Source organism: Clupea harengus, unplaced genomic scaffold (assembly GCF_900700415.2).
Source record: "Clupea harengus unplaced genomic scaffold, Ch_v2.0.2, whole genome shotgun sequence".
Lineage (NCBI taxonomy): Eukaryota > Metazoa > Chordata > Actinopteri > Clupeiformes > Clupeidae > Clupea > Clupea harengus.
In genome coordinates, this window is record NW_024879579.1 from 1 (window position 1) to 25,555 (window position 25,555).

At 40.6% G+C, this 25,555-nt stretch overlaps 8 gene segments (V, D, J or C); all 8 read left to right on the top strand.

Moving 5' to 3' along the window:
• The first annotated feature begins 8 nt into the window (after positions 1–8).
• Positions 9–602, top strand: LOC122129032. The segment is given in 2 exon segments: positions 9–167; positions 274–602. Coding segments are annotated over 2 exon segments (366 nt in total).
• Positions 603–3,939: 3,337 nt separating this feature from the next.
• On the top strand, positions 3,940–4,508 carry LOC122129033. The segment is given in 2 exon segments: positions 3,940–4,042; positions 4,180–4,508. Coding segments are annotated over 2 exon segments (357 nt in total).
• An 895-nt stretch (positions 4,509–5,403) lies between these two features.
• LOC116220602 lies at positions 5,404–5,950 on the top strand. The segment is given in 2 exon segments: positions 5,404–5,494; positions 5,592–5,950. Coding segments are annotated over 2 exon segments (402 nt in total).
• Positions 5,951–11,694: 5,744 nt separating this feature from the next.
• On the top strand, positions 11,695–12,247 carry LOC122129005. The segment is given in 2 exon segments: positions 11,695–11,845; positions 11,949–12,247. Coding segments are annotated over 2 exon segments (315 nt in total).
• Positions 12,248–16,999: 4,752 nt separating this feature from the next.
• Positions 17,000–17,581, top strand: LOC122129007. The segment is given in 2 exon segments: positions 17,000–17,125; positions 17,259–17,581. Coding segments are annotated over 2 exon segments (348 nt in total).
• A 207-nt stretch (positions 17,582–17,788) lies between these two features.
• Positions 17,789–18,179, top strand: LOC122129022. The segment is given in 2 exon segments: positions 17,789–17,837; positions 17,920–18,179. Coding segments are annotated over 2 exon segments (309 nt in total).
• Positions 18,180–20,111: 1,932 nt separating this feature from the next.
• LOC122129023 lies at positions 20,112–20,718 on the top strand. The segment is given in 2 exon segments: positions 20,112–20,267; positions 20,369–20,718. Coding segments are annotated over 2 exon segments (504 nt in total).
• A 3,042-nt stretch (positions 20,719–23,760) lies between these two features.
• Positions 23,761–25,144, top strand: LOC122129006. The segment is given in 2 exon segments: positions 23,761–24,505; positions 24,636–25,144. Coding segments are annotated over 2 exon segments (366 nt in total).
• Positions 25,145–25,555: the final 411 nt, after the last annotated feature.

Sequence of the window (25,555 nt, forward strand, 5' to 3'; positions counted from 1 at the left end):
CTATGCAAAGTCATGCTTCACTTCACTCCTTTATAACTGCCCTTGCTCTATTCTCATTCCCCATTCCCTTTGATTGTCTTGCAGGAACAGCTACAGTATACATTTAGATAGAAGAATGAACAGAAAAACATTTTACCATTTCATTTTCATACTTCTATTTGGACAAGGTAATGTGGATGTAACACTACACAAAACAGTACCATGTATAATATTGTAACATTCACCTCTGGCATTGCATACAAAGAACCCACTGTTGTACATATTATTTTCCAGGTGTTATCTGTGATGAGATCAGACTAGATCAGTCTCCTGCTCAGGTGAAGACACCAGGAGGGACAGTTAAGATCTCCTGTAAAATATCTGGATTTGACATGACAGATTACTACATGCACTGGATCAGACAGAAACCAGGAGAGGCTTTGGAGTGGATCGGAAGAATGAACTCTGGATCAGTTAATTATGCAGAGTCTCTGAAGGGCCAGTTCACCCTGACTGAAGACGTCCCCACCAGCATGCAGTACTTAGAGGCCAAGAGTCTGAAAGCAGAGGACACTGCTGTTTACTACTGTGCACGACAGGCACAGTGACTGAAGCTGGTGAAGCAGCTGCACAAGAACCATGTGCCTAAATTCTGGAGTACTTTAGAAAATATCCAGCAAAAACAAACACAAATGTCTACATGGTGATGAAGTTTAAAACAGTGCAGTGCCCCCCCCCCCCCCCATATCAAACTTCTCTGCTTTGTTTTATCCATCTGACTCATTGCCCTCTCTTTACTCTAACTCATTGCCAGTCATGCACTATAAATACAGTATATATATATACATTGAAATTTGCATTGAGATTGATCTAAGAGGTTTACACACGTGAATGAATTAGAGTAGATTAGAGTAGATGTGTAAAAACTAAATAATACGTGTATTTTACTTCAAGTGCTTAACTACTGAGGGCATCTATCCACTACAAACTTGCAAAGACGGGAACATGCCCTTTTCATTTCGTTTATTTAATAAGACATTTATAGACATGCAAAGCGATTACATCATTAGGTATTAAAACATGAAAACTATCCGGTAAAAAACCCATGTAAGAGTGTCTGAATGTGAACACTCAGGGCCTCATTTACTAACAGGATTGCGCCCATTTCAGGCGTAAAATAGCGGGTAAAGACATAAAACCCTATTTCCAAAGGAAGTGCTAGGAAGTGGGTGTGGGAAAGTGGGTGTTCGTTGGAAAGAGATGGGAGGAGATGCGTAAAGTGCGCCTAATTATGTATTAGTAACAAAACAAGAGGTGTTTTAGCATGACATATCAGCTGCTAAATAAAAAATATGTGCCTGCAAGAAATTTGAAAAATGTTTATATTTGATATATCATTTAATATAGGCATACAAACAAATAGAATTACAAACTGTCCCACCAGCTAGCTGTTCGGGAAAAGTTCGGCCACGTCTTACCCAGAATCGCCGTTCATTGTATGGTTTAAACGGTATTTCATAGTTCAAGCACACCGAGTACAGTGCACACCTTCTGCGTAGGAGTAACGCGTATCTATTCAGGAAAAGTACTTGTACTCGAAGTACACTAACTAAACTACCGGTAAGTAAATTGTAGAGACAGAGCAGCATATTAATTTCACCTTCCATGTTTATTTTGATGTTATAGCCTCTCAAGCGCAAGCTACCCCCAGTGCCATGGCAACCTACAACTACAGTTTTCAAATGTATCTGCCTAGGGCAGCGTTTTTGAAAAGCATGGTTTTCAGTGTTGGAATACGCCGTTTTAAAGTAAGGGGTGTCGTGTATTCCTACCAGACTATTTAACGGATGCTATGGAGCAGTTAACCTGGATATTAACTATCCTAGCTATCTCTAGCTTAGAGACCCATCTTAACAGTTTGCAGTTGCCTGTGTGTGATTAACTCATGTTAATATGTGTGAATAGGAACTTTCTTGTGAACATAAACTCGTTAATATGAAGCTGCACAGGCACCCTGAAGGGTAACCATAGCAACCCAGACACTCAATGTTCGCTGAAAAGTTTAATTTCCCCAAATCAGCTCACCAATAAAAGACAGTCTTGAATTCAAAGTGATCACAACTTTTAATGTGGACGGAAGGGCTAAACGGAGAAATATTTATGAGTTTCTATATTTACCTGGGTTAGTTTGCTGTAACCTCGTGAACCAAAAGCTCTAATTCTAATTTTAGCTCATCATCCACGGTGGAACACACAGGCTCTTTCTTCCCTATTTTCGCAGAGCGCTAAATAACACTAATGGGCGGTGTTAGGCGCAGATGACGCGACGAGGGTTCTTGTTTGATAAATAGGATGCAAAATACCGTGCGTTATTTGCGGTTTGGCAAAGGCGCAGATTAAGCTGCGGTCGCAATGTTAGTAAATGAGGCCCTCAGTGTCAAGGATGGTTAATTTGTTAAATAGAAGCCAAGGCCTATGAACTATCCTCCAGTGGATGGCAATTACCAACAGAGGTAAATATGGATAAAACACAAGGCATATTGTATTTCTGTGCTGTCCTGCTAACTCCAGGAGGCACCATAGTGATAAGAAAGGCAGGGTTCTCAGATAGGACAGGACAACAGATAGCTCAAAGGTAATCAACTGAAATAGAAAGTATTTGGCTCACGGTATTAAAACTGTATAAGCCATTCAATTCTTTTTAACTTGTTGATCAGTCAAAACAGGCTGTTGAATACCATTGACGCATAAGGTTGAGGTCCTAAGTTGGCTCTGAAGCCATTTATTGTTTTAAACAAGGGTTTGTGGTACAAAACTGAAAAACAGCCTGTTCCTGGCACCCACACAGTTAAAAACACGTGCCCCTTCAACCACGCCCAGGTACCGTATCACTGTCTCTTACAGCCTCCCAATTAGGCTTCCATTCAGTCTCCCAATCCGCCTCTAGAGGGGGTGAACGCTCTCAAACACACAAACTCAACAATCAAAACTGATAGATAAGAAACGAAATGTCACTTAATATTAAATACATGTTTGGCTCCTACAACTGTGTTGATTAAGAGGAGGGGTTATGCAAAGTCCTCCCTCAGTCCAGGCCTTTGCTAACACATATTTTGCTGTCTTCTTTTGAACGGTGCATTTGTGATTTTGAAGTTGAATATAGATCATCTCATTTGCAATGAATTTTAGTACTGTCTGGTGTTCTATGGTCCTCTCCCTCATGGCCATAGTAGGTATCTGCTCTCTCTTACCACTCTGTGCTTTCTCTCTGAGGTGAGGAAATAAAGTATGATGAATAAAACCATGAAGCATTTCATCTCCCTGTTCATCCATGGGATGAATGTGCTAATTCATGTGAAGATGTACTGTCGGCAGACATTAAGTCTGTTACCATGTAGACCTCTGAGCAATGTTGTTTCTGATGAAAGCACTCACACAGGGAACCGTTATCACTGAGAGCATCAAAACTGACCCAAGCTCAAACATTCTGCCTGTGCGAAGATACCGTTGTTGTTTTCTTGCAATGCAAGCATGAACACACATCATGAGAGAAGCTGCACACTATAGACTTCTTTAACATCATCAAAATATGCCCCAAAATGTGACGGCAAACTAATTCAGTTTGTATTCTTTATATGGTGATGTTAAGTGTTATGTGAGGTACAAATCGCTTTCTTTCTTTGCATGAGGACCCCATAAGGAGATCCCATTTCCCTCAGTTTGAGGTTAACACAGACCAGTTGGCAGATGCATCCTGTGTGTGTGTGTGTGTGTGTGTGTGTGTGTGTGTGTGTGTGTGTGTGTGTGTGTGTGTGTGTGTGTGTTCAGAATGGACAATGGTGGGGAGGGTGACATAGGTGGATTCCAGCCCTCTACACAGTTCTAATTCTGGCATGTCATCGATACACACCTTTCCTTTTCCGCCATCATGCCATGCAAAACCAACAATCTCCTTTACATATATACATCTCTCAAACTAACCAGATCAAAAGGGAAGTAACATATCATCAATAGCTGAACATGAACATCATAACAGGAATCCTGCTACTGCAGATGCTGACTGGTGAGTACTCCCAAGGTGTGACTGATATGTAATATGTCTATAAATATAAATGGTTCTCTGTCCAAATAAACGAGACGAGAATATAATTTGAAAATATCTATTTTATTGATCTTAGTGTTTTTTTCTACATTTTCCAGGATTGCAGAGTCAGATATTGTCTGAGTCTGAACCAGCTGTTGTAAAACCTGGTCAATCTCATAAACTGACCTGCACTGCTTCTGGGCTGAACTTTGATGGCTCCTGGATGGCTTGGATCAGGCAGGCTCCTGGGAAAGGGCTGGAATGGTTGTCAACTATCACAAATGGTGGTGGCACTACATATTATTCAAGCTCTGCACAGGGAAGATTCACCATCTCCAGAGACGACAATGTGGACCAGCTGTATCTGCAGATGAACAGTCTGAAGACTGAGGACACGGCTGTGTATTACTGTGCCCGAGAGCCACAGTGATGAAAGAGTCTGGAGAGATGAACAAAAACTCACAGTGAAAACAGGGGCACTGAACTGTGACTGTCCTTGCTTGCAGTCACAAAAGAGGCTGCCTTGCAGTACAAGAAATAACAGAGATTTTATTTTTGTTTTATTTAAAATAAATGATTAAAATGCACATGGTATATATAAAGCAATAAGGTGTTGCCTTTTTGTATTTTTTTTTTAGTTACAACACCAAACCATTACACAACAATCGTGAGAGTCTGCTGGCACAATTAACGTATTTATAACATGAACATAATTGTATAGCTGCTCACATAAACACCGTGCATTAACATCTTAATCCTGAAGTCCTCAAAATACATCCATCAATATGCATGAAATACCCATCTTAGTGATCTTTCTGTGTAGGTAGAGATTGTGTAAAACCTATTTAACATCTTATCTGATGGTGCAGTGTTCCTGTGGTTCAACTGGTACAGCAATGTCATGGGTTTGATACCCAAGAAGCACACATCCTGCTACAAAATGTATAGATGTACAATACTGTAATAAGTAATTTTGGATACAGCACCCACTAAATGCCTAAGCTACATAAACATCAACTATCTAGCAACAAGAATAGCAGAGTATGTGGAACTGGAACATTTAACTGCTACTAAGATGTTTATGTACTGGGGTTTTTAGTAGCACATCATGCTAAGAAAAGGAGAGTTGTGAGAACACTGAAATCTGTATGATAAGAGGTTTTAGGAGTGGGTACATTTACACCTTTCACAGTCCTGTTGTGACATGAAGACATTATTTTCCCTTATGAAATCTTAAAGATGTAAATATCTGTTTGCATCAGTGAACAAGGCCACTCCCTACTGCACGGGTTATGGCTTATAAATAGCTTTTAGACTCTGAATTCATATAGTCGAGTCATAACCTCAATATCTTCAGTCTTGTCATTGTGGACACATTTACTGAAGCAATGATGCTTTTAGGTGGTGGCATTGTTCTGACCTTCTTTTCATGTGAGTATTATCACCCTCTCCCTCCTCAAACACAACTGATCTGAAGGGTTCAGAAGACTGGTGGTAATTTCATTTTAACGATTTTTTTGTCTTTAAGATGTTTATGGCCAGTCTCTGACCTCCTCTGGTCCAGTGGTGAAGAGACCTGGAGAGGCAGTCACTCTGTCCTGCACTGTGTCTGGGTTTTCCGTGAGCAGCTACTACATGTCCTGGATCCGTCAGAAACCAGGACAGGGACTGGAGTGGATTGGCCGCATTGATACGGGCACTGGCACAATATTTGCCCAGTCTCTCCAGGGCCAGTTCTCCATCACCAAAGACACCAACACACTGCACCTACAAGTGAAAAGCCTGAAAGCTGAGGACACAGCTGTTTATTACTGCGCTCGAGATACACAGTCACACAAGGCCCTGCAGAGCTGTACAAAAACATCTCTGAAATCTGTCACTACATAGGGAACTGAGATGTTAATACCCTCCTATTATGTTCAAATTTTACCCACATCTATTATGCTTGGGGTCAATTTGACCCCAGCAATTTAAACCTCCAAAAAATTATTATAATTCTTTTCTTTTTACCCACGTTTATGTGTCAGGTACTTTAGGTTTGTTTGTTGACTACCTAAATAGCCCTTAAAAAAAAAACAATACCCCCACCCGTCCCCCTTATACTGCACATCCAGAATACATGTTACGCGACTATGGAGAAATATGCAGATCCCTATAAAATCTCACTGATTGACCTAAAATTGGAAAGAGATATCCTTCCGGTGTTTTTATGGCTTCATATTATTTCTAAGTACATATTGTTATTATCTATAACATTTGGAATAAAAAACTATTTATTTTATCAAGAAAAGTAACAATGTGATGAAAAAAGTTGATATTTCTTATATATTTTATACAATTAAAACAGCCTGGGGTCAAATTGTACGTCGCTTTGGACAAAAGCGTCTGCTAAATAACTAAATGTAAATGTAAATGTAAATTGACCCCAAACAACACCTATGCGTAAAGTATGTGTACAGGACATTGAAAACATATCATCATGTTCATTTTTGTGTTTACCCAGTTGTCCCCATTAATTAGGAAAAGTCATTAAATATGAAGCAAAAAAAATGATGTCAAACATTTATTTAGAGACGTTAAACATTGAATGGGGTCAAATTGACCCCAAACATAATAGGAGGGTTAATATACCTAAATAAAATATTTTTTCTCAAGGTGAAAGGGGATCTACAATGTCTGTTAGATGTCATTCAACTATAGAACTTTCTCTCCAGCCATCAGGTCAAATTCTGACCATTTAACAGAACAAACAAGCTCTCAGCACCATTTACAATGATGAAGCTTCTGTATGCTGTTCTCTAACTGTTTCATCGTATGGGTGCAGTTTAAGAATTCACAAATGCAAATCAGGTAAGGCTGCAGCATGGTGAGTCTCTGACCCTTGACCTCTCTGACCTGTCGTTGTCTAACCACCATTGCAACCTTGGACATTACAACCGCCGTTCAGCGATTGTGTGCATCTCAAAAGCATAGTTCCAATGATCAATTGCAAAAGATGGTCACAAAGTTGGGTGGTTGGAACGACTACTTGAGACCGGTTGTTAGCAGCGCCATTGCTGGATATTTATTGTTGTCAACGTTTTAATTGCGTTAGTTTGACAAGATTGACCCTCACCCTACCTATCTGAACACCAACCAACTTTACATTTCAGTTATCATATATATTAAAATGAATATTAATCTTGAGTGACCTGCTCAACCAAGGTGGTTAGACAACAGCGCTTTTGAGAAACGCGTCCTCTTACCACAGAGCCACTGCGCATGTACAGGTAGGCCATGAATATTTAATAAAATATGGGGACACAAAATTAAACTCTTCTCACACTCATTATGAGTTAGTTCTTCATTCTCAGCAATGTTAAGTACAAGGCCGCTCCAACAGCTGCTCTAGTAAATGTGTAGGACTCATTTTTACCCTCTACATTCTGCATTTCACATTTTTACTGCTAGTTGAAGTTTTAGTATTAAATAGACAGCTACAGCTACATGGGTCAGAAGAATTAAAAACTAGAGTTAAAGATAATATATAGAGAAAATAATAATGCCTTGCACGCAGGTAACGGATAGGCCATATAAACAAATGCATATCATGAAAAATGTCAAGTAATGAAATGATCATGATTCCTTCACATTTCAAAAAGAGCAAACATCTAGAGGGCAGTATGCTCATGTGAATAACACACACACTCACAACACAGACAGATTCACACACAGCTCCTGCTCTGCATCCAGTTCCTCTTGTATGCAAACCCCGTCCTCCCTCCTGCCTTATAAAAACAAACACATCTGAGTGACTGTGAATCCTTCAGCAGCTCCTGAGCTTAACAGCAGAGAGACAAGATAGTCACCGACCCGTTCACGTCTGTTAGTACACCATGTTTTCCTTCATGTCTGCTGCTTTTGGGGGCTCTATATGGTATGTATGTCACTGTCATATCTGTAAGGATGAGGAACACAAATACACATGGCATAATGTGATTCTCCTTATGGAATACACAGAATAATATGAGTCTGCTGATACTTTTTTTGGTTTCTTTTTTGCCCAGCAGGTATTCAGGCTGATGAACTTACACAGCCAGCTTCAGTGGTAATCCAGCCAGGACAACAGTTGACCGTCGACTGCAAAGTCTCTTATTCTCTGACTAGCTATCACACAGCATGGGTTCGACAGACAGCAGGAAAACCCTTGGAGTGGATCAATATAATCTGGACTAGTGGTGGCACAGCAAATAAAGACTCACTCAAAAACAAGTTCAGTGTCTCCAGAGACACCTCCAGTAAGACAGTGACTCTACGAGGCCAGAATATGCAGCCTGAAGACACAGCTGTGTATTACTGTGCTAGATCACCACAGTGATACAGCAAGCCTCATGCCAATACAAAATCTTTTTGGTCTATTTGTGCTTCAGAAAACAATTACCATCAATTGGCTACAATTTGAGGAAAAGATTTTCATTAAAAATGTCTAGCATTCAGTTAAGTCTTCCCTATCAGGAGGAGTTCATGCAAAACCCACATTCCCCTATCTATCTGTATCTTCAGGGATAAGGACACACACACTCACTCAGTGCTTACAGACATGAACTTCATGATTGTATCAACCCTGCTGGCTGCTTTACATGTGGAGAGTCAATGTTCAAGAATGCATACATTTTTTTTTTTTTTTTTCAGGTGGACATGGTCAGACACTGACTGAATCTGAGCCTGTGGTCATTAATCCTGGAGGATCTCACAGACTGACCTGCACAGCCTCTGGGTTCACATTTAGTAGCTACTGGATGGCTTGGATCAGACAGACTCCTGGGAATGGGCTGGAATGGATCTTGAGCATGTACAACTCTTCTAACATCTATCACTCTCAGGCTATTCAGGGACGGTTCACAATCTCTAGAGATGATGGCAAGAGCCAGGTGTATCTGCAGATGAACAGCCTGAAGACTGAGGACACTGCTGTGTACTACTGTGCGAGGGAGTCACAGTGACAGAAGAGGCTTGACAAAGACCTTGTTGCTCATTACACCACATAATGATAATTAAAACAGGAGTTCACATCGCTTACACATCTGGAGGGATAAACATGATAAAAAAAAAATATGTATGAAATTTATTATGAATTTATTATTATTATGATAGCATCACTTAGCTATCATGTTATGTCATTTCACCATGTTATCAGAATACTTTAGTTATTGAATCGTCTCATAAAACATGTAGAGTGTCATGAGATACTGAAACCCCTCACACATGTCGGGCACCATTAAGGCTGTAGGAGCGACCTATACTGGACAGTCTATCCGTGTGCAGAAGGGCTTGGGATCCTGGACCAGTGTGTTAGGGCTCTAATATCTGGATGTGGGAAGCATTTTATCTTTGGCAGAACTATTTCTACCTTTAGCCCAGGTTACATGTCCCTTAAAGTACATAGAGCTCCTATGTGTCTTAAATGAAATTGCACTGATCATGACCATCTACAGTTAGCTACTTTATCTTAGCGGAGGTTGTCAGTGTAGAACAAAAACAGCAGGGGGCAGTGTCATAGGCGGAGATCCCGGGGGGACGGGGGGGACGTGTCCCCCCTACCATAAAGTTGCCCCCCCCCCCCCCAACAATCATTGACATTTTTTTTATTTTTTTTTTTAGATTTTTTTTTTTAAATAAAAATACGACGACACAAGCGGTGCTAATTATAGATGTAAAACAATGTGTTTTTTAAGTGTTGAAAAATCATGTTCCCCCTATTCCTCAAAGTGGTTTGGGCTCCATTTACGAAGTTCCAATCGATATGCACAAGTATACATACGTTTATTAATGGATTGGCATGACAACGTGAACGTTTGCCGATAACACACGCATGCCAGTAATTAACACAGTTAAGATAGCTAGCTAGACAGTCTAGGACACTGTCCTGTCAGGGGCAGGTTCATGCTAGTTAATAAACGTAGGTCTACATCTCAGTGCCTCTCCAGTTTTGTTAAATTATCTGAAGTTAAATGAATGTCATCTTTTTCTGAGGTGCATGAACTATGCTGGTATTGTAACATGGAGTGACAGTGGCGCAGGAGGTAGAGAGGTTGTATTATAATCAAAAGGTTGCTAGTTCGATTCCCTGTTGAGCTGTTTTATAACTTATTTTGAGCATCAAGTTCTCTTGAACTTTGGACATTATTTGTCTGTGAATAGATATTTTGTGTTAGTACATTCAATGCTGTTTAGATAATTCTTAAATTACTTCGAATTTCTGTTTGTAAATGTGATAAGAGAATTCGGTATTTAGCAGTTTATGCTAGCTCTCGTGAAAGCAATTTTTTCATGTCCCCCCCCCCCCGGAATTACACTCTGAAATGTGCCCATGTATTGTCCCCCCTACAATGAAATGGGATCTCCGCCCCTGGGCAGTGTTCTCTCTCACATCAGAGATCCAACCAGTGAGTTAAAAAGGAGGGCAGGTGAAGGGAACAGGCCAAATGTCCACCAAACAAAAAAACAAAGATCAGCTTAAATACGGCCAACAAATCTAAACCTCTCCAACAGTAACATACCAAAAATGCTCTGTGTTTGTGACTGAGAGAATTTCAGTTCTTGGCTGTGGGTAATCAGTTAGTATATTCCTTATTTCTTTTGTTTCTAGGTCTCTCCTCGTTGCTTGTCTTATGCAAACTGCAAACGCCCCATTTAAACCATGGCTTTGCATCTCAACTATTGTACAGACTAGTACAGCACAGAAGAGAAACTCAGCCCCCACCAGTTCAGCTCCAACACAAACCCTGACCCCTGACCCCTGCATCTCTGCTGCTGCTGCTGTTGGCAGCCTCCTGTGAATCGTCAAAGTGTCAAAGGAGGAAATTCTGAATTCAGTGTCTGCGTTCTGAATGTTTATATTTCTACACGTGTCTTTTACGGGTGTGTGCAGTGCTGTTGTTCTTACTCAACCGAGTTCCATGATGACAGCCTGGTCAGACTTTGAGTCTCTTCTGTAAAGTGGCTGGGTATTCAATGACAAGCTGCTGTTCTCCTACACACTGGATACGGCAGTCAGCAGGAAAAGCACTGGAGTGGATATCAGGCATAGACTATGATGGGTACACATAAGTTCAGCTTCTCCAGAGACACCTCCAGTAACACAATAAGTCTCCAGGGCCAGAATCTAGAGGCTGGATTCACAGCTGTGCATTACTGATGTTCAGATAAATAAAACGACTGCACCAGTCAACCATGGCGTTGCATTAAGAAAGCACACTGATAGAAAGGCTGACTTACTCACCAACACACACTGAAATAAATACAAATCTTTTCTTCAAAAGGGTATGGCTGAAAATGTTCTCAATTATTCTCAAGCAATAGTTTAGGGTCTGCCACTGGCCATCTTAGATTGATCTTGAAACAGGAGGGCAGAATAATTAAAGTACAGAAGACCATTGTGTATGAACACACTAAATACTAAATATGATATGTTGAGTGTACGGATGCCAAAGAGAAATGTTATTTTAAACGTTTATTTGTTTCCACCTTAAACATAATGTAGGTCATATTAAGGAGTATTTGCATGAATACTCTTACAGCTGAACGGGTCCTTGCTTTTATACCTGTGACATGACCAGCTGTGTGCATAGATGCAAAGATGCTACTGAATGTTTGCCTATTTAAACTGCAGCAGTCAGACAGTCAGCTATTTCCACACAGAGGTAGAGAAGAGCAGGTTTGATTTAGATCCTCCCTGTTCCACTCCAGTACCAGCCATGCTGCCTGTAGTCCTGCTGCTGATACTGTTCAGATCTGCAACCTGTGAGTGAATGACACCACTATTAGAATTTAGTGTTCAGTCCAGCTAAAATGTGACTGTAGAGTAATTCATTCATAACTTGTTATCTTTACTCCTATTTTTCAGTGGTCAGAGGTCAGATTGTGCTCACACAGTCTCAGCAGCCAGTGATGGTGACTCCAGGAGGAACTCTCAAACTGACTTGTGCCTGCAGTGGATTAAGTCTGGGGAGCACTTACATGAGCTGGGTCCGCCAAGCTCCAGGAAAAGGACTGGAATGGCTCATGTACTACTATTCTGACAGTACCAAGAGCACAGCCCAGACAGTCCAAGGCAGATTCACTGCATCCAAGGACAGCTCTAATCTACCTGCATATGACCCAGTTGAAGTCTGAGGACACTGCAGTCTATTACTGTGCTAGATAGTCACAGTGGTTAAACCAATACAACCAGCCACACAAAAACCCTTCATGACACAGAGACAACAGAGCTTCTGCTTCAGGCACCTGCTATAACAGTACATTCATTCATGTCTCAAGAGACACAAAACAGGGAAACACTCAGTGGATCTAATAACTGGATATAAATGATAAATAGACTATAGGCAATAGAGTATAGATACAGTTGGTAGGTCAATTATAGACTATGGGTATTTTGAATGGCTATCAGTGACAATGTTCCAGGTGTATATTAATATTACTCATTGGGTGGTCACTGTTCCCCTCTTGCTGTTAAATATCAGCATCTTTCTGTCTTTCTTCTTTACTCTTCCCACCAGCCTTCCCCTTCCATTCTGTTCAAAATGGACAGAGTGCTTTGCGTGTTTGGTGTTTTAATGGTTTCCATCAGTTTTGCAATTTGTGAAAATTAAAATGCTCATTCGTTTTCACACAGCATATAACGTTCAAATGTTCAAATATTCTCTACCTCACTTTTCCATAACTCCTGAACCCTCAACTTGAATTTCACAGCCCCTCTTTCCCACAACCAAAGATCCCAATATATTTCCCATGTAAACATTTAGCCTTTAGGTTGTATGGTAACCTGAAGGATGAGAGCTATATCATAGAAGCTATTCACTATTCCAAAGCAATGACATTCAATACAAGGGAAATGCTTCAATAACTGAATAATGTAATAGCCTGTTTTGTGTGCGCATATGGAATGATTTGTTTGGCCTAAGCTATGTCTGTATTTATCTGTATTTTGTGTATTTCATTAATGTCAGGTAAATGTTGGTGGAGAATTGTATTTTACAAGCAACAATGAGCTCTCTGCCAAGTATGCAAAGCAGAGGGAGCAAACACACGTTTCTCTCTGTGGTGATATAACATTGGTCCATGACTCTACTGACAGATACTGACTTCACAACACAAAGAGACATGAACATGATGCGAGTAATCTTGATAGCAACCTGCTCGAGTGGTAAGCATGTCCAAAAGATTTTCTGCTTTGCTGGCGAGATTTGATATTAGTTTTTTTCAGTTGTTTATGGCCAGTCTCTGACCTCCTCTGGTCCAGTGGTGAAGAGACCTGGAGAGTCAGTCACTCTGTCCTGCTCTGTGTCTGGGTTTTACATGAACAGCTACTACAGACCAGTCCTCCATTAGCAATGGCCCCTCCTAGATGCCCTTATAGATGAAAAGCCTGGAAGCTGAAAACAGCCACATGTGGTCATAGTCTAGAATCCCAATGGCACAAATGACCACGGTGATGCACAGGAAGAAGCCTGTCACCTGCCACAAGGCCTGCAGGCATCATTGTGAACAGTTTAGTTGTATCTGACGACAAAGAAATCATGGTGAAAACTTTAGTTATATCTTTAGTTAAATAAATGCCAATAAATTCTGTAATTTGTAATAAAATCTTACGACAAAGACATCATGGTGAAAACTGGCTGAACCTTACTGACACTGGCTAGGCTGGCCCCGCATTCACAAACTCTCATTCACAATGCAGTGTCATTTTCATACTAGCGTGACAGCCAATGAGTTTAAAAGTATTGCCTGAAGACACTGAGATAATATGATATAGTAATATATCATCTCCCCCCTGCTTTTGGATTTTTCTTGTTTTTACTTTTCTTACATTTATACTAGTATGATTTTAACACATGCATTGCCAGTTTATTAAATGGCACCAGAGAGAGGAATGATTCAAAAATTAAATAAATGCCAATAAATTCTGCTTATGCCAGTTGCCTTGCCAAAGTCGATAATTAAGTTTTGAAAGCCCAAAGAGATCCCAAACATATTCTCAGTACTAAATAAGGTGGCTCTAATGGGGCACATAGATTTGTAGTAAACATAAAAGTTGCAATTATTATGATTTGATAGATATAAGAATAACTTGAAGTTTCTACAAGTAAATCTTGTCGACACATCTTTTCCTGTAATACCCTATTATGTCAATAGGTGGCAGTGTAAGAGTGGAATAATTAAGTTCTGGTGAAGAATGGAAAGAGAGGAGGAGCACTCCGTCACTTATTCCATGCCAGCGTGACGTGGGCAGTCTATGCAAAGTCATCCCAACTTCACCATCTTATATACTCTCACCATCAAATGAAATTGTATGCAACGGCTGTTTTGGAGACTACATCAGTAGAATGGAGCTGAGGATCATTTGGTGCACTGTTGTGTTTTTGGTCTACCCAGACAGTATGTGCTATAGATAAATATCCAATGCAGCGCTGTATGAATTCAGTGTCTGTGTTAAGACTACTGTGTTATCATTTTTGTTTCTAATTTGATATGTTTTACTTACAGGTGGTAGAGGCCAGACTATGCGTGAGTCTGAGTCCGTGGTTCTTAAACCTGGAGACTCCCACAAACTGACCTGCACGTACTCTGGCTTTAGCAGTGCTCCTGATGTAGCTTGGATCAGACAAGCAGCTGGAAAAGGGCTGGACTGGTTGTCTTATATTTCCTCTGCAGTGGGACTATATATTACTCACAAGCTGTCCAGGGACGGTTCACAACGACCAGAGACAACAGCAAGAGTCAAGTCTTTTTACACATGAGCAATCTGAGACCTGAAGACACAGCTGTGTACTACTGTGCTCGTGAATCACAGTGACAGAAACAACTACACTGCTGAACAAAAACAACATGTGGTTTTCCCACTGCCTATGTGAAGTACGAGACGATGCTGTACTTCATTGCCAAATGTTAGGTTGCAGGTGTACTGCAATGACTTCAGAGCCTATGAGTCTGTGAGGCACTGGCCAGGTTTAGACCCAGCATGAAAAGTTTCTCTATACCATTATTATAAAACCACATTACCACATTATAAAACATTATTTGGCATTACAAAACGATCTGTCGAATTAGAAATATTGTGAAACTCAGTGGGAATTGACGAAATTCTGGTTTACGAAGAACTATGTGTCTATGTGTAAAACCAATCAAATGAGTCAAACATATGTCTATTTAGCGTGAAAAACACAACTGAAGAAAAGCAAGGCCTGTGTAGAAGAGTGCACATTATGTCCAAATGGATTTACCAAATCAGATGAAACGACCACAGCATAACCTCTCCATGAATAAAGTCAAACTACCGCACATGTGTACAGTTTTATAATCATATATATTGAAAGCAAATTATTCCCATTTCATATAATCAAAATGTCAATTATGATTATTTGTATGCATCGCATATATTGCTTATATTTCCCTTTATAGCATCTTCAGCTCCTTTTCCCAAAACATATCTTTTTTTTCCATTTAAAATGTTTTAAGGCATTGAGCATTTATCCCACCATAGCCATAAGTGACTTCAATAGATATAATTTCAAAACAAAGACAAAGGTCTGCGGTTTTCAATGTGGCATGAAAAGAAGAGGAATTCTAGAGTTACCTGTTTTTAATGATTTTGTCACCATTTGGTGAAAATCCCTTTCAACAAGTGCCATCGGGATTTATCTTCCGATACTGACCTGCAGGCTATACATTATCCAAGACATCCAAACGTCGGGGAGGCCCAATAAAGTCAATGGAACATTTTGTGACCATCTGAGGAGCCGTGTAATACAAAGAAATAATGCATGCATTTGCTGATTACCTTTCCACTGATCTTTACAATGGCTTCAGTGTCAAAGGAGGAAATTCTGAATTCAGTGTCTGCATTCTGAATGCTTATATTTCTACACGTGTCTTTTACGGGTGTGTGCAGTGCTGTTGTTCTTACTCAACCGAGTTCCATGATGACAGCCTGGTCAGACTTTGAGTCTCTCCTGTAAAGTGGCTGGGTATTCACTCGACAAGCTGCTGTTCTCCTACACATTGGATACGGCAGTCAGCAGGAAAAGCACTGGAGTGGATATCAGGCATAGACTATGATGTGGACACACAAGTTCAGCTTCTCCAGAGACACCTCCAGTAACACAATAAGTCTCCAGGGCCAGAATCTACAGGCTGGATTCACAGCTGTGCATTACTGATGCTCAAATAATAAAACTACTGTACCAGTCAACCATGGTGTTGCATTAAGAAAGAACACTGATAGAAAGGCTGACTTACTCACCAACACGCACTGAAAAAATAAAAATATTTTCTTCAAAAGGGTATGGCTGAAAATGTTCTCAATTTTTCTCAAGGAATAGTTTAGGGTCTGCCACTGGCCATCTTATTGATATTTTTATTTTTATTTCAGTTAACTACATTATTTTTGTACTGTTAGTTATAGTTGGGGTATTAGTTTTAGTTAACTATAGTTACCCTGGTCTGCACCCATGAAAAAGCCCATGATCTAGTATGAACACCCAGCCTAACACAGACTTGCCGTCAAATAAGCTCACGTAAATTATATTAATTATATGATGGGGCATTAGGGACCTATAACAATAATGTATATGTAGAGTTCTGGCTAATAAATAGACAGCTACAGCTAAATGGGTCAGAAGAATAGAGTCAAAGATAATATATAGAGAAAATAATAATGCCTTGCACACAGGTAACGGATAGGCCATATAAACGAATGCATATCATGAAAAATGTCAAGTAATTAAATGATCACGATCCCTTCACATTTCAAAAGAGCAAACATCTAGAGGGCAGTATGCTCATGTGAATAACACACACACTCACAACACAGACAGATTCACACACAGCTCCTGCTCTGCATCCAGTTCCTCTTGTATGCAAACCCTGTCCTCCCTCCTGCCTTATAAAACAAACACATCTGAGTGACTGTGATCCTTCAGCTGCTCCTGAGCTCTAAACAGCAGAGAGGACCAGATAGTCACCGTTCACGTCAGTAGGACACCATGTTTCCTTCATGTCTGCTGCTTTTGGGGGCTCTATATGGTATGTATGCCACTGTCATATCTGTAAGGATGAGGAACACAAATACACATGACATAATGTGATTCTCCTTATGGAATAGACAGAATAATATGAGTCTGCTGATACTTTTTTTGGTTTCTTTTTTGTCCAGCAGGTATTCAGGCTGATGAACTTACACAGCCAGCTTCAGTGGTAATCCAGCCAGGACAACAGTTGACCATCGACTGCAAAGTCTCTTATTCTCTGACTAGCTATCACACAGCATGGGTTCGACAGCCAGCAGGAAAACCATTGGAGTGGATCAATATAATATGGACTGGTGGTAGCACAGCAGATAAAGACTCACTGAAAAACAAGTTCAGTGTCTCCAGAGACACCTCCAGTAAGACAGTGACTCTACGAGGCCAGAATATGCAGCCTGAAGACACAGCTGTGTATTACTGTGCTAGATCACCACAGTGATACAACAAGCCTCATGCCAATACAAAATCTTTTTGGTCTGTTTGTGCTTCAGAAAACAATTACCATCAATTGGCTACAATTTGAGGAAAAGATTTTCATTAAAAATGTCTAGCATTCAGATTAGTCTTCCCTATCAGGAGGAGTTCATGCAAAACCCACACTCCCCCGTCTGTCTGTATCTTCAGGGATAAGGACACACACACTCACTCACTGCTTACAGACATGAACTTCATGATTGTATCAACCCTGCTGGCTGCTTTACTGGTGGAGAGTCAATATTCAAGAATGCATAGAAACATATCAATATAATTGTTCTTTTTCATGTTATTTCTTTTCATCTTTTCTTTTTTCAGGTGGACATGGTCAGACACTGACTGAATCTGAGCCTGTGGTCATTAATCCTGGAGGATCTCGCAGACTGACCTGCACAGCCTCTGGGTTCACATTTAGTAACTACTATATGGCTTCGATCAGACAGGCTCCTGGGAATGGGCTGGAATGGATCTTGAGCATGTACAGCTCTTCTCACATCTACCACTCTCAGGCTATTCAGGGACGGTTCACAATCTCTAAAGATGATGACAAGAGCCAGGTGTATCTGCCTGAAGACTGAGGAGACGGCTGTGTATTACTGTGCGAGGGAGTCACAGTGACAGAAGAGGCTGAGGCTCCAAGACTGAACAAAGACCTTGTTGCTCATTAGACCACAAAATGATCATTAAAACAGGAGTTCACATCGCTTACACATCTGGAGGGCATGACATTCCTGGAAAATATACATGATAAAAAAAATATGTGAAATCTATTATGAATTTATTATTATTATGATAGCATCAGTTAGCTATCATGTTGTGTCATTTCACCATGTAATCAGAATACTTTAGTTATTGAATCGTCTCATAAAACATGTAGAGTGTCATGAGATACTGAAACCCCTCACACATGTCGGGCACCATTAAGGCTGTAGGGGCGACCTATACTGGACAGTCTATCCGTGTGCAGAAGGGCTTGGGCTCCTGGACCAGTGTGTTAGGGCTCTAATATCTGGATGTGGGAAGCATTTTATCTTTGGCAGGACTATTTCTACCTTTAGCCCCAGGTTACATGTTCCTTAAAGTACATTGAGCTCCTATGTGTCTTAAATGAAATTGCACTCTGATCATGACCATCTACAGTTAGCTACTTTATCTTAGCTGAGGTTGTCAGTGTGGAACAGAAGCAGCAGGGGGCAGTGTTCTCTCTCACAGAGATCCAACCAGTGAGGTAAAAAGGAGGGCAGGTGAAGGGAACGTAGAGCATGACATTTACTAGAACCCTTTGCTAATTCTCAAATATAATGTTTCTGAGAGAGACAATTTCCTCAGAGTAATATTAGCCAAATGTCCAGCAAACAAACAAACAAAAATCAGGTTAAATACGGCCAACAAATCTAAACCTCTCTAACAGTAACATACCAGAAATGCTCTGTGTTTGTGACTGAGAAAATGTCAGTTCTAGGCTGTGGGTAATCAGTTACTATATTCCTCATTTATTACTCTCCTCGTTGCTTGTCGCATGCAAACTGCAAACACCGTCCTCCCCATTTAACCCATGGCTTTGCATCTCAACTATTGTACAGACTAGTACAGCACAGAAGAGCAACTCAGCCCCCACCAGTTCAGCTCAACACAAACCCGTGACCCCTGACCCCTGACCCCTGCATCTCTGCTGCTGCTGCTGTTGGCAGCCTCCTGTGAATCGTCAAAGTGTCAAAGGAGGACATTCTGAATTCAGTGTCTGCGTTCTGAATGTTTATATTTCTACACGTGTCTTTTACGGGTGTGTGTAGTGCAGTTGTTCTTACTCAACCGAGTTCCATGATGACAGCCTGGTCAGACTTTGAGTCTCTCCTGTAAAGTGGCTGGGTATTCAATGACAAGCTGCTGTTCTCCTACACACTGGATACGGCAGCCAGCAGGAAAAGCACTGGAGTGGATATCAGGCATAGACTATGATGGGGACACATAAGTTCAGCTTCTCCAGAGACACCTCCAGTAACACAATAAGTCTCCAGGGCCAGAATCTACAGGCTGGATTCACAGCTGTGCATTACTGATGTTCAGATAAAAAAAAAACTACTGTACCAGTCAACCATGGCGTTGCATTAAGAAAGCACACTGATAGAAAGGCTGACTAACTCACCAACACGCACAGAAAAAATACAAATATTTTCTTCAAAAGGGTATGGCTGAAAATGTTCTCAATTATTCTCAAGCAATAGTTTAGGGTCTGCCACTGGCCATCTTAGATTGATCTTGAAACAGGAGGGCAGAATAATTAAAGTACAGAAGACCATTGTGTATGAACACACTAAATACTATATATGATATGTTGAGTGTACGGATCCCAAAGAGAAATGTTATTTTAAACGTTTATTTGTTTCCACCTTAAACGTAATGTAGGTCATTTTGAGGAATATTTGCATTAATACACTTACAGCTGAACGGGTCCTTGCTTTTATACCTGTGACATGACCAGCTGTGTGCATACATGCAAAGATGCTACTGAATGTTTGCCTATTTAAACTGCAGCAGTCAGACAGTCAGCTATTTCCACACAGAGGTAGAGAAGAGCAGGTTTGATTTAGATCCTCCCTGTTCCACTCCAGTACCAGCCATGCTGCCTGTAGTCCTGCTGCTGATACTGTTGAGATCTGCAACCTGTGAGTGAATGATACCACTATTAGAATTGAGTGCAGTCCAGCTGAAATGTGACTGTAGATGAATTTATGTATAACTTGTTATCTTTACTCTTATTTTTCAGTGGTCAAAGGTCAGATTGTGCTCACACAGTCTCAGCAGCCAGTGATGGTGACTCCAGGAGGAACTCTCAAACTGACTTGTGCCTGCAGTGGACTTGACGTGGGGAGCAGTTACATGCACTGGGTCCGCCAAGCTCCAGGGAAAGGACTGGAATGGATTATTTACTACTATTCTGACAGTTACAAGAACACAGCCCAGACAGTCCAAGGCAGATTCACTGCATCCAAGGACAGCTCTAATCTCTACCTGCATATGACCCAGCTGAAGTCTGAGGACACTGCAGTCTATTACTGTGCTAGACAGTCACAGTGGTTAAACCAATACAACCAGCTGCACAAAAACCCTTCATGACACAGAGACAACAGAGCTTCTGCTTCAGGCACCTGCTATCAGTACATTCATTCATGTCTCAAGACAGGGAAACACTCAGTAGATCTAATAACTGGATATAAATGATAAATAGACTATAGGCAATAGAGTATAGATACAGTTGGTAGGTCAGTTATAGACTATGGGTATTTTGAATGGCTATCAGTGACAATGTTCCAGGTGTATATGGATATTAGTATGTATTAGTCATTGGGTGGTCACTGTTCCCCTCTTGCTGTTAAATATCAGCATCTTTCTGTCTTTCTTCTTTACTCTTCCCACCAGCCTTCCCCTTCCATTCTGTTCAAAATGGACAGAGTGCTTTGTGTGTTTGGTGTTTTTAATGGTTTCCATCAGTTTTGCAATTTGTGAAAATTAAAATGCTCATTCGTTTTCACACAGCATATAACGTTCAAATGTTCAAATATTCTCTACCTCACTTTTCCATAACTCCTGAACCCTCAACTTGAATTTCACAGCCCCTCTTTCCCACAACCAAAGATCCCAATATATTTCCCATGTAAACATTTAGCCTTTAAGACTAGTATGGTAACCTTAAGGTTGAGTGCTATATCATATTATCAGAAGATATTCACTATTCCAAAGCAATGATACTTCAATACACAAGGGAAAATGTCCTCAATAACTAAATCATTGTAATAAATACCTGTTTTGTGTGTGCATATGGAACCTATCTGTTTGGCCTATGCTATGTCTGTATTTACCTGTATTTTGTGTATTTCATTAATGTCAGGTAAATGTTGGTGGACAGAATTGTATTTTACAAGCAATAATGAGCAACTCTGAAGCCAAGTATGCAAAGCAGAGGGAGCAAAACACACGTTTCTCTGTGTGGTGATATAACATTGGTCCATCGACTCTACTGACAGATACTGACTTCACAACACAACAGAGACATGAACATGATGCGAGTAATCTTGATAGCAACCTGCTTGAATGGTAAGCATGTCCAAAAGATTTTCTGCTTCATGCTGGCAGATGTATTTGATATTAGTTTATTCAGTCATGGTTTGTTTTTTCAGTTGTTTATGGCCAGTCTCTGACCTCCTCTGGTCCAGTGGTGAAGAGACCTGGAGAGTCAGTCACTCTGTCCTGCTCTGTGTCTGGGTTTTACATGAACAGCTACTACAGACCAGTCCTCCATTAGCAATGGCCCCTCCAAGATGCACTTATAGATGAAAAGCCTGAAAGCTGAAAACATCCAAATGTGGTCATAGTCTAGAATCCCAATGGCACAAATGACCACGGTGATGCACAGGAAGAAGCCTGTCACCTGCCACAAGGCCTGCAGGCATCATTGTGAACAGTTGAGTTTTATCTGATGACAAATACATCATGGTGAAAACTTTAGTTATATCTTTAGTTAAATAAATGCCAATAAATTCTGTTTATTAATATCTTAAGACAAAGACATTATGGTAAAAACTGGCTGAACCTAACTGACACTGGCTAGGCTGGCCCTGCATTCACAAACTCTCATTCACAATGCAGTGTCATTTTCATACTAGCGTGACAGCCAATGAGTTTAAAAGTATTGCCTGAAGACACTGAGATAATATGATATGGTAATATATCATCTCAACTGCTTTTGGATTTTTCTTGTTTTTACTTTTCTTACATTTATACTAGTATGATTTTAAAACATGCATTGTCAGTTTATTAAATGGCACCAGAGAGAGGAATGATTCAAAAATTAAATAAATGCAAATACATTCTGGTTATGCCAGTTGCCTTACCAAAGTTGATAAGTAAGTGTTGAAAGCCCAAAGAGATCCCAAACATATTCTCATTACTACAATTATTATGATCTGATAGATATAAGAATAAACTTGAAGTTTCTACAAGTAATCTTGTCGACACATCTTTTCCTGTAATACCCTATTATGTCAATAGGTGGCAGTGTAAGAGTGGAATAATTAAGTTCTGGCGAGGAATGGAAAGAGGGGAGGAGCACTCCCTCACTTATTCCATGCCAGCGTGACGTGGGCAGTCTATGCAAAGTCATCCCAACTTCACCATCTTATATACTCTCACCATCAAATGAAATTGTATGCAACGGCTGTTTTGGAGACGACATCAGTAGAATGGAGCTGAGGATCATTTGGTGCACTGTTGTGTTTTTGGTCTGCCCAGACAGTATGTGCTATAGATAAATATCCAATGCAGCGCTGTATGAATTAAGTGTCTGTGTTAAGACTACTGTGGTTATCATCTTATTTGTTTCTAATTTGATATGTTTTACTTACAGATGGACTGTGTCAGACTCTGAGTGAGTCTGAGTCAGTGGTTCTTAAACCTGGAGACTCCCACAAACTGACCTGCACGTACTCTGGCTTTAGCAGTGATCCTGAAGTAGCTTGGATCAGACAAGCAGCTGGAAAAGGGCTGGACTGGTTGTCTTATATTTCCTCTGATGGGACTATATATTACTCACAAGCTGTCCAGGGGCGGTTCACAACGACCGGAGACAGCAGGAAGAGTCAAGTCTTTTTACACATGAGCAATCTGAGACCTGAAGACACAGCTGTGTACTACTGTGCTCGTGAATCACAGTGACAGAAACAACTACACTGCTGAACAAAAACAACATGTGGTTTTCCCACTGCCTATGTGAAGTACGAGACGATGCTGTACTGCATGGCCAAATGTTAGGTTGCAGGTGTACTGCAATGACTTCAGAGCCTATGAGTCTGTGAGGCCACTGGCCAGAGTTTGAGACCCAGCATGAAAAGATTCTCTATACCATAAAACATTGGATCAGACAAGGTCCAGGAAAAGGGCTGGAGTGGCTGGCTCGAATTCACCCCACCTCAAGTAGTTCTACATACTAAGCTCAGTCCATTTAGGGAAGATTAATCATTTCCAGAGACAACAGCAAGAAGCAGAGTTACCTACAGATGAACCGCCTGAAAACCGAAGACTCTGCTGTATACTACTGTGCTTGATAGCCACAGTGAGAGTTAAAGCTTAAGTGCAGCACAAGAACACATGCCATGTTTATGGATCAGTGATTTTTTTTTACTGCAGTTCAGATAGGACCAAAATACACAACCTTTCCTTGTAAAAAAAAAAAAGATAAATGTTCTCGCATAACGCAAAGTATTATTTGTTCACCTTAGTGTTTATTTATTCATTAATTATTTACCCACCAATCTTTTGTCTACTGTGACGATACACTTCAGCCTTTCATTGAAGAAACTCACAAACTCACATCATAACTATTGCATTGAAACATGCCACATCCAGACATCAAACATCACATGTGACATTGCGTACTGAGCACAATATTAGCGTCTTTTATCCCTTTCATGCCACTTGCATTCCTTTGTCTGAGTGTTTTAGCGGTGCCGTTAAGTTGTGGAGTGGTGGACTGATAAAAATAAAATATCTACATTACAGCTATATACTCTACTGTACAGTTACAGCTAAAAATCAGACCCCCAGTGCCTTCATCAACATGTTGAGACATTATGAAGCCCTGAGGCCCCTTGTGAGTGACATCATCGTTTGAGTTCTGCATAGTCATAATCATCACAGTTTGAATTTGCAACTCAGATTCTGGTTATTTTTCCCCTCTGCCATTGGATGATCTTGTCTGATCCCATTCCCTGTGTATAAAGCCCTGATGAAACAGTCCACATAAAGGAGCAGCGTCCTCTTCATCTGCCTCAGTTGAGCTGTAACAGCTTGACACCAGCACACATTATGGTTCCCACCAGTGTCTTACTGTTGCTGACAGCTGCATCCTGTGAGTCTCTCTGGAGGCTAGACTAGCAAAAACAATACAGCCATCAGTCTACCATTACATTACATTATCTTTATGTAATGAATGCATGCAACTAATAACTTGATTGTTTTTTGTTTATTTCTTTGTTTAGATGTTCAGTCGGATGTTGAGCTCACTCAGCCCAGCTCCATAGTAATTAAGCCTGGGGACCCTCTCACCATCCCCTGTAAGGTGTCTGGATACTCTCTTACTGAATGCTGTAGCTATGCGACGGCATGGGTTCGACAGCCTGCAGGGAAAACACTGGAGTGGATAACACACATATGGGAGAATGGAGATATTTACAAGGCAGATTCCCTGAAGAGCAAGTTCAGCATCTCTAAAGATCCCTCCAGCAGCACAGTGACTCTGAGAGGGCAGAACCTGCAGACTGAAGACTCAGTTGTCTATTACTGTGCCAGGCGACCACTGTGATACCAACCAGTAGAGGACCTGTGCAAAAACTTGACTGCCACAATATAAACAATAAAAAATGCTTGAGTAGAATTAATGTTTAAGCACAGTGTAGACAATTACTCAGCATATTACATTTGTGTGAAATAACATTAAAATAAAGTAAAATAAATATTCAGAAAATGTGAAATGGGTGGGCTCCATGTACCTATCCAAACCAAGACCGAACTGTGCTGACATCACTAGTCCCTCTTGCCCCCTCTTGGCCAATCAACGCTGCAGTACTTATTTCAGCTGGTAGAGGGCAGCCAATGAAAACTCTCGTTCACCTTTTTAACTCCTCATCAGAACACACTGCTGTGAAGTCTGAGCTACTGCGTAACACTCTACTGTCAAACTGTCAGTGACGGCTGAGTGGAAAACAAATGGGGCTCTCTGAAATAGAGAAGGTGTCACTACCACTGGTGAGCTATTGCAGGCTATCAACCTTCTTTAACCACCGGAGTACAGCCTGCAAGAAGGAAAAAGTGTGAATTATTAAAATGGTCATCACTTGTATTGTCCTTCTTCAAACTAGAGAAGATTTAATTGGGCACGAGTTTCTACAATAAAGACAAT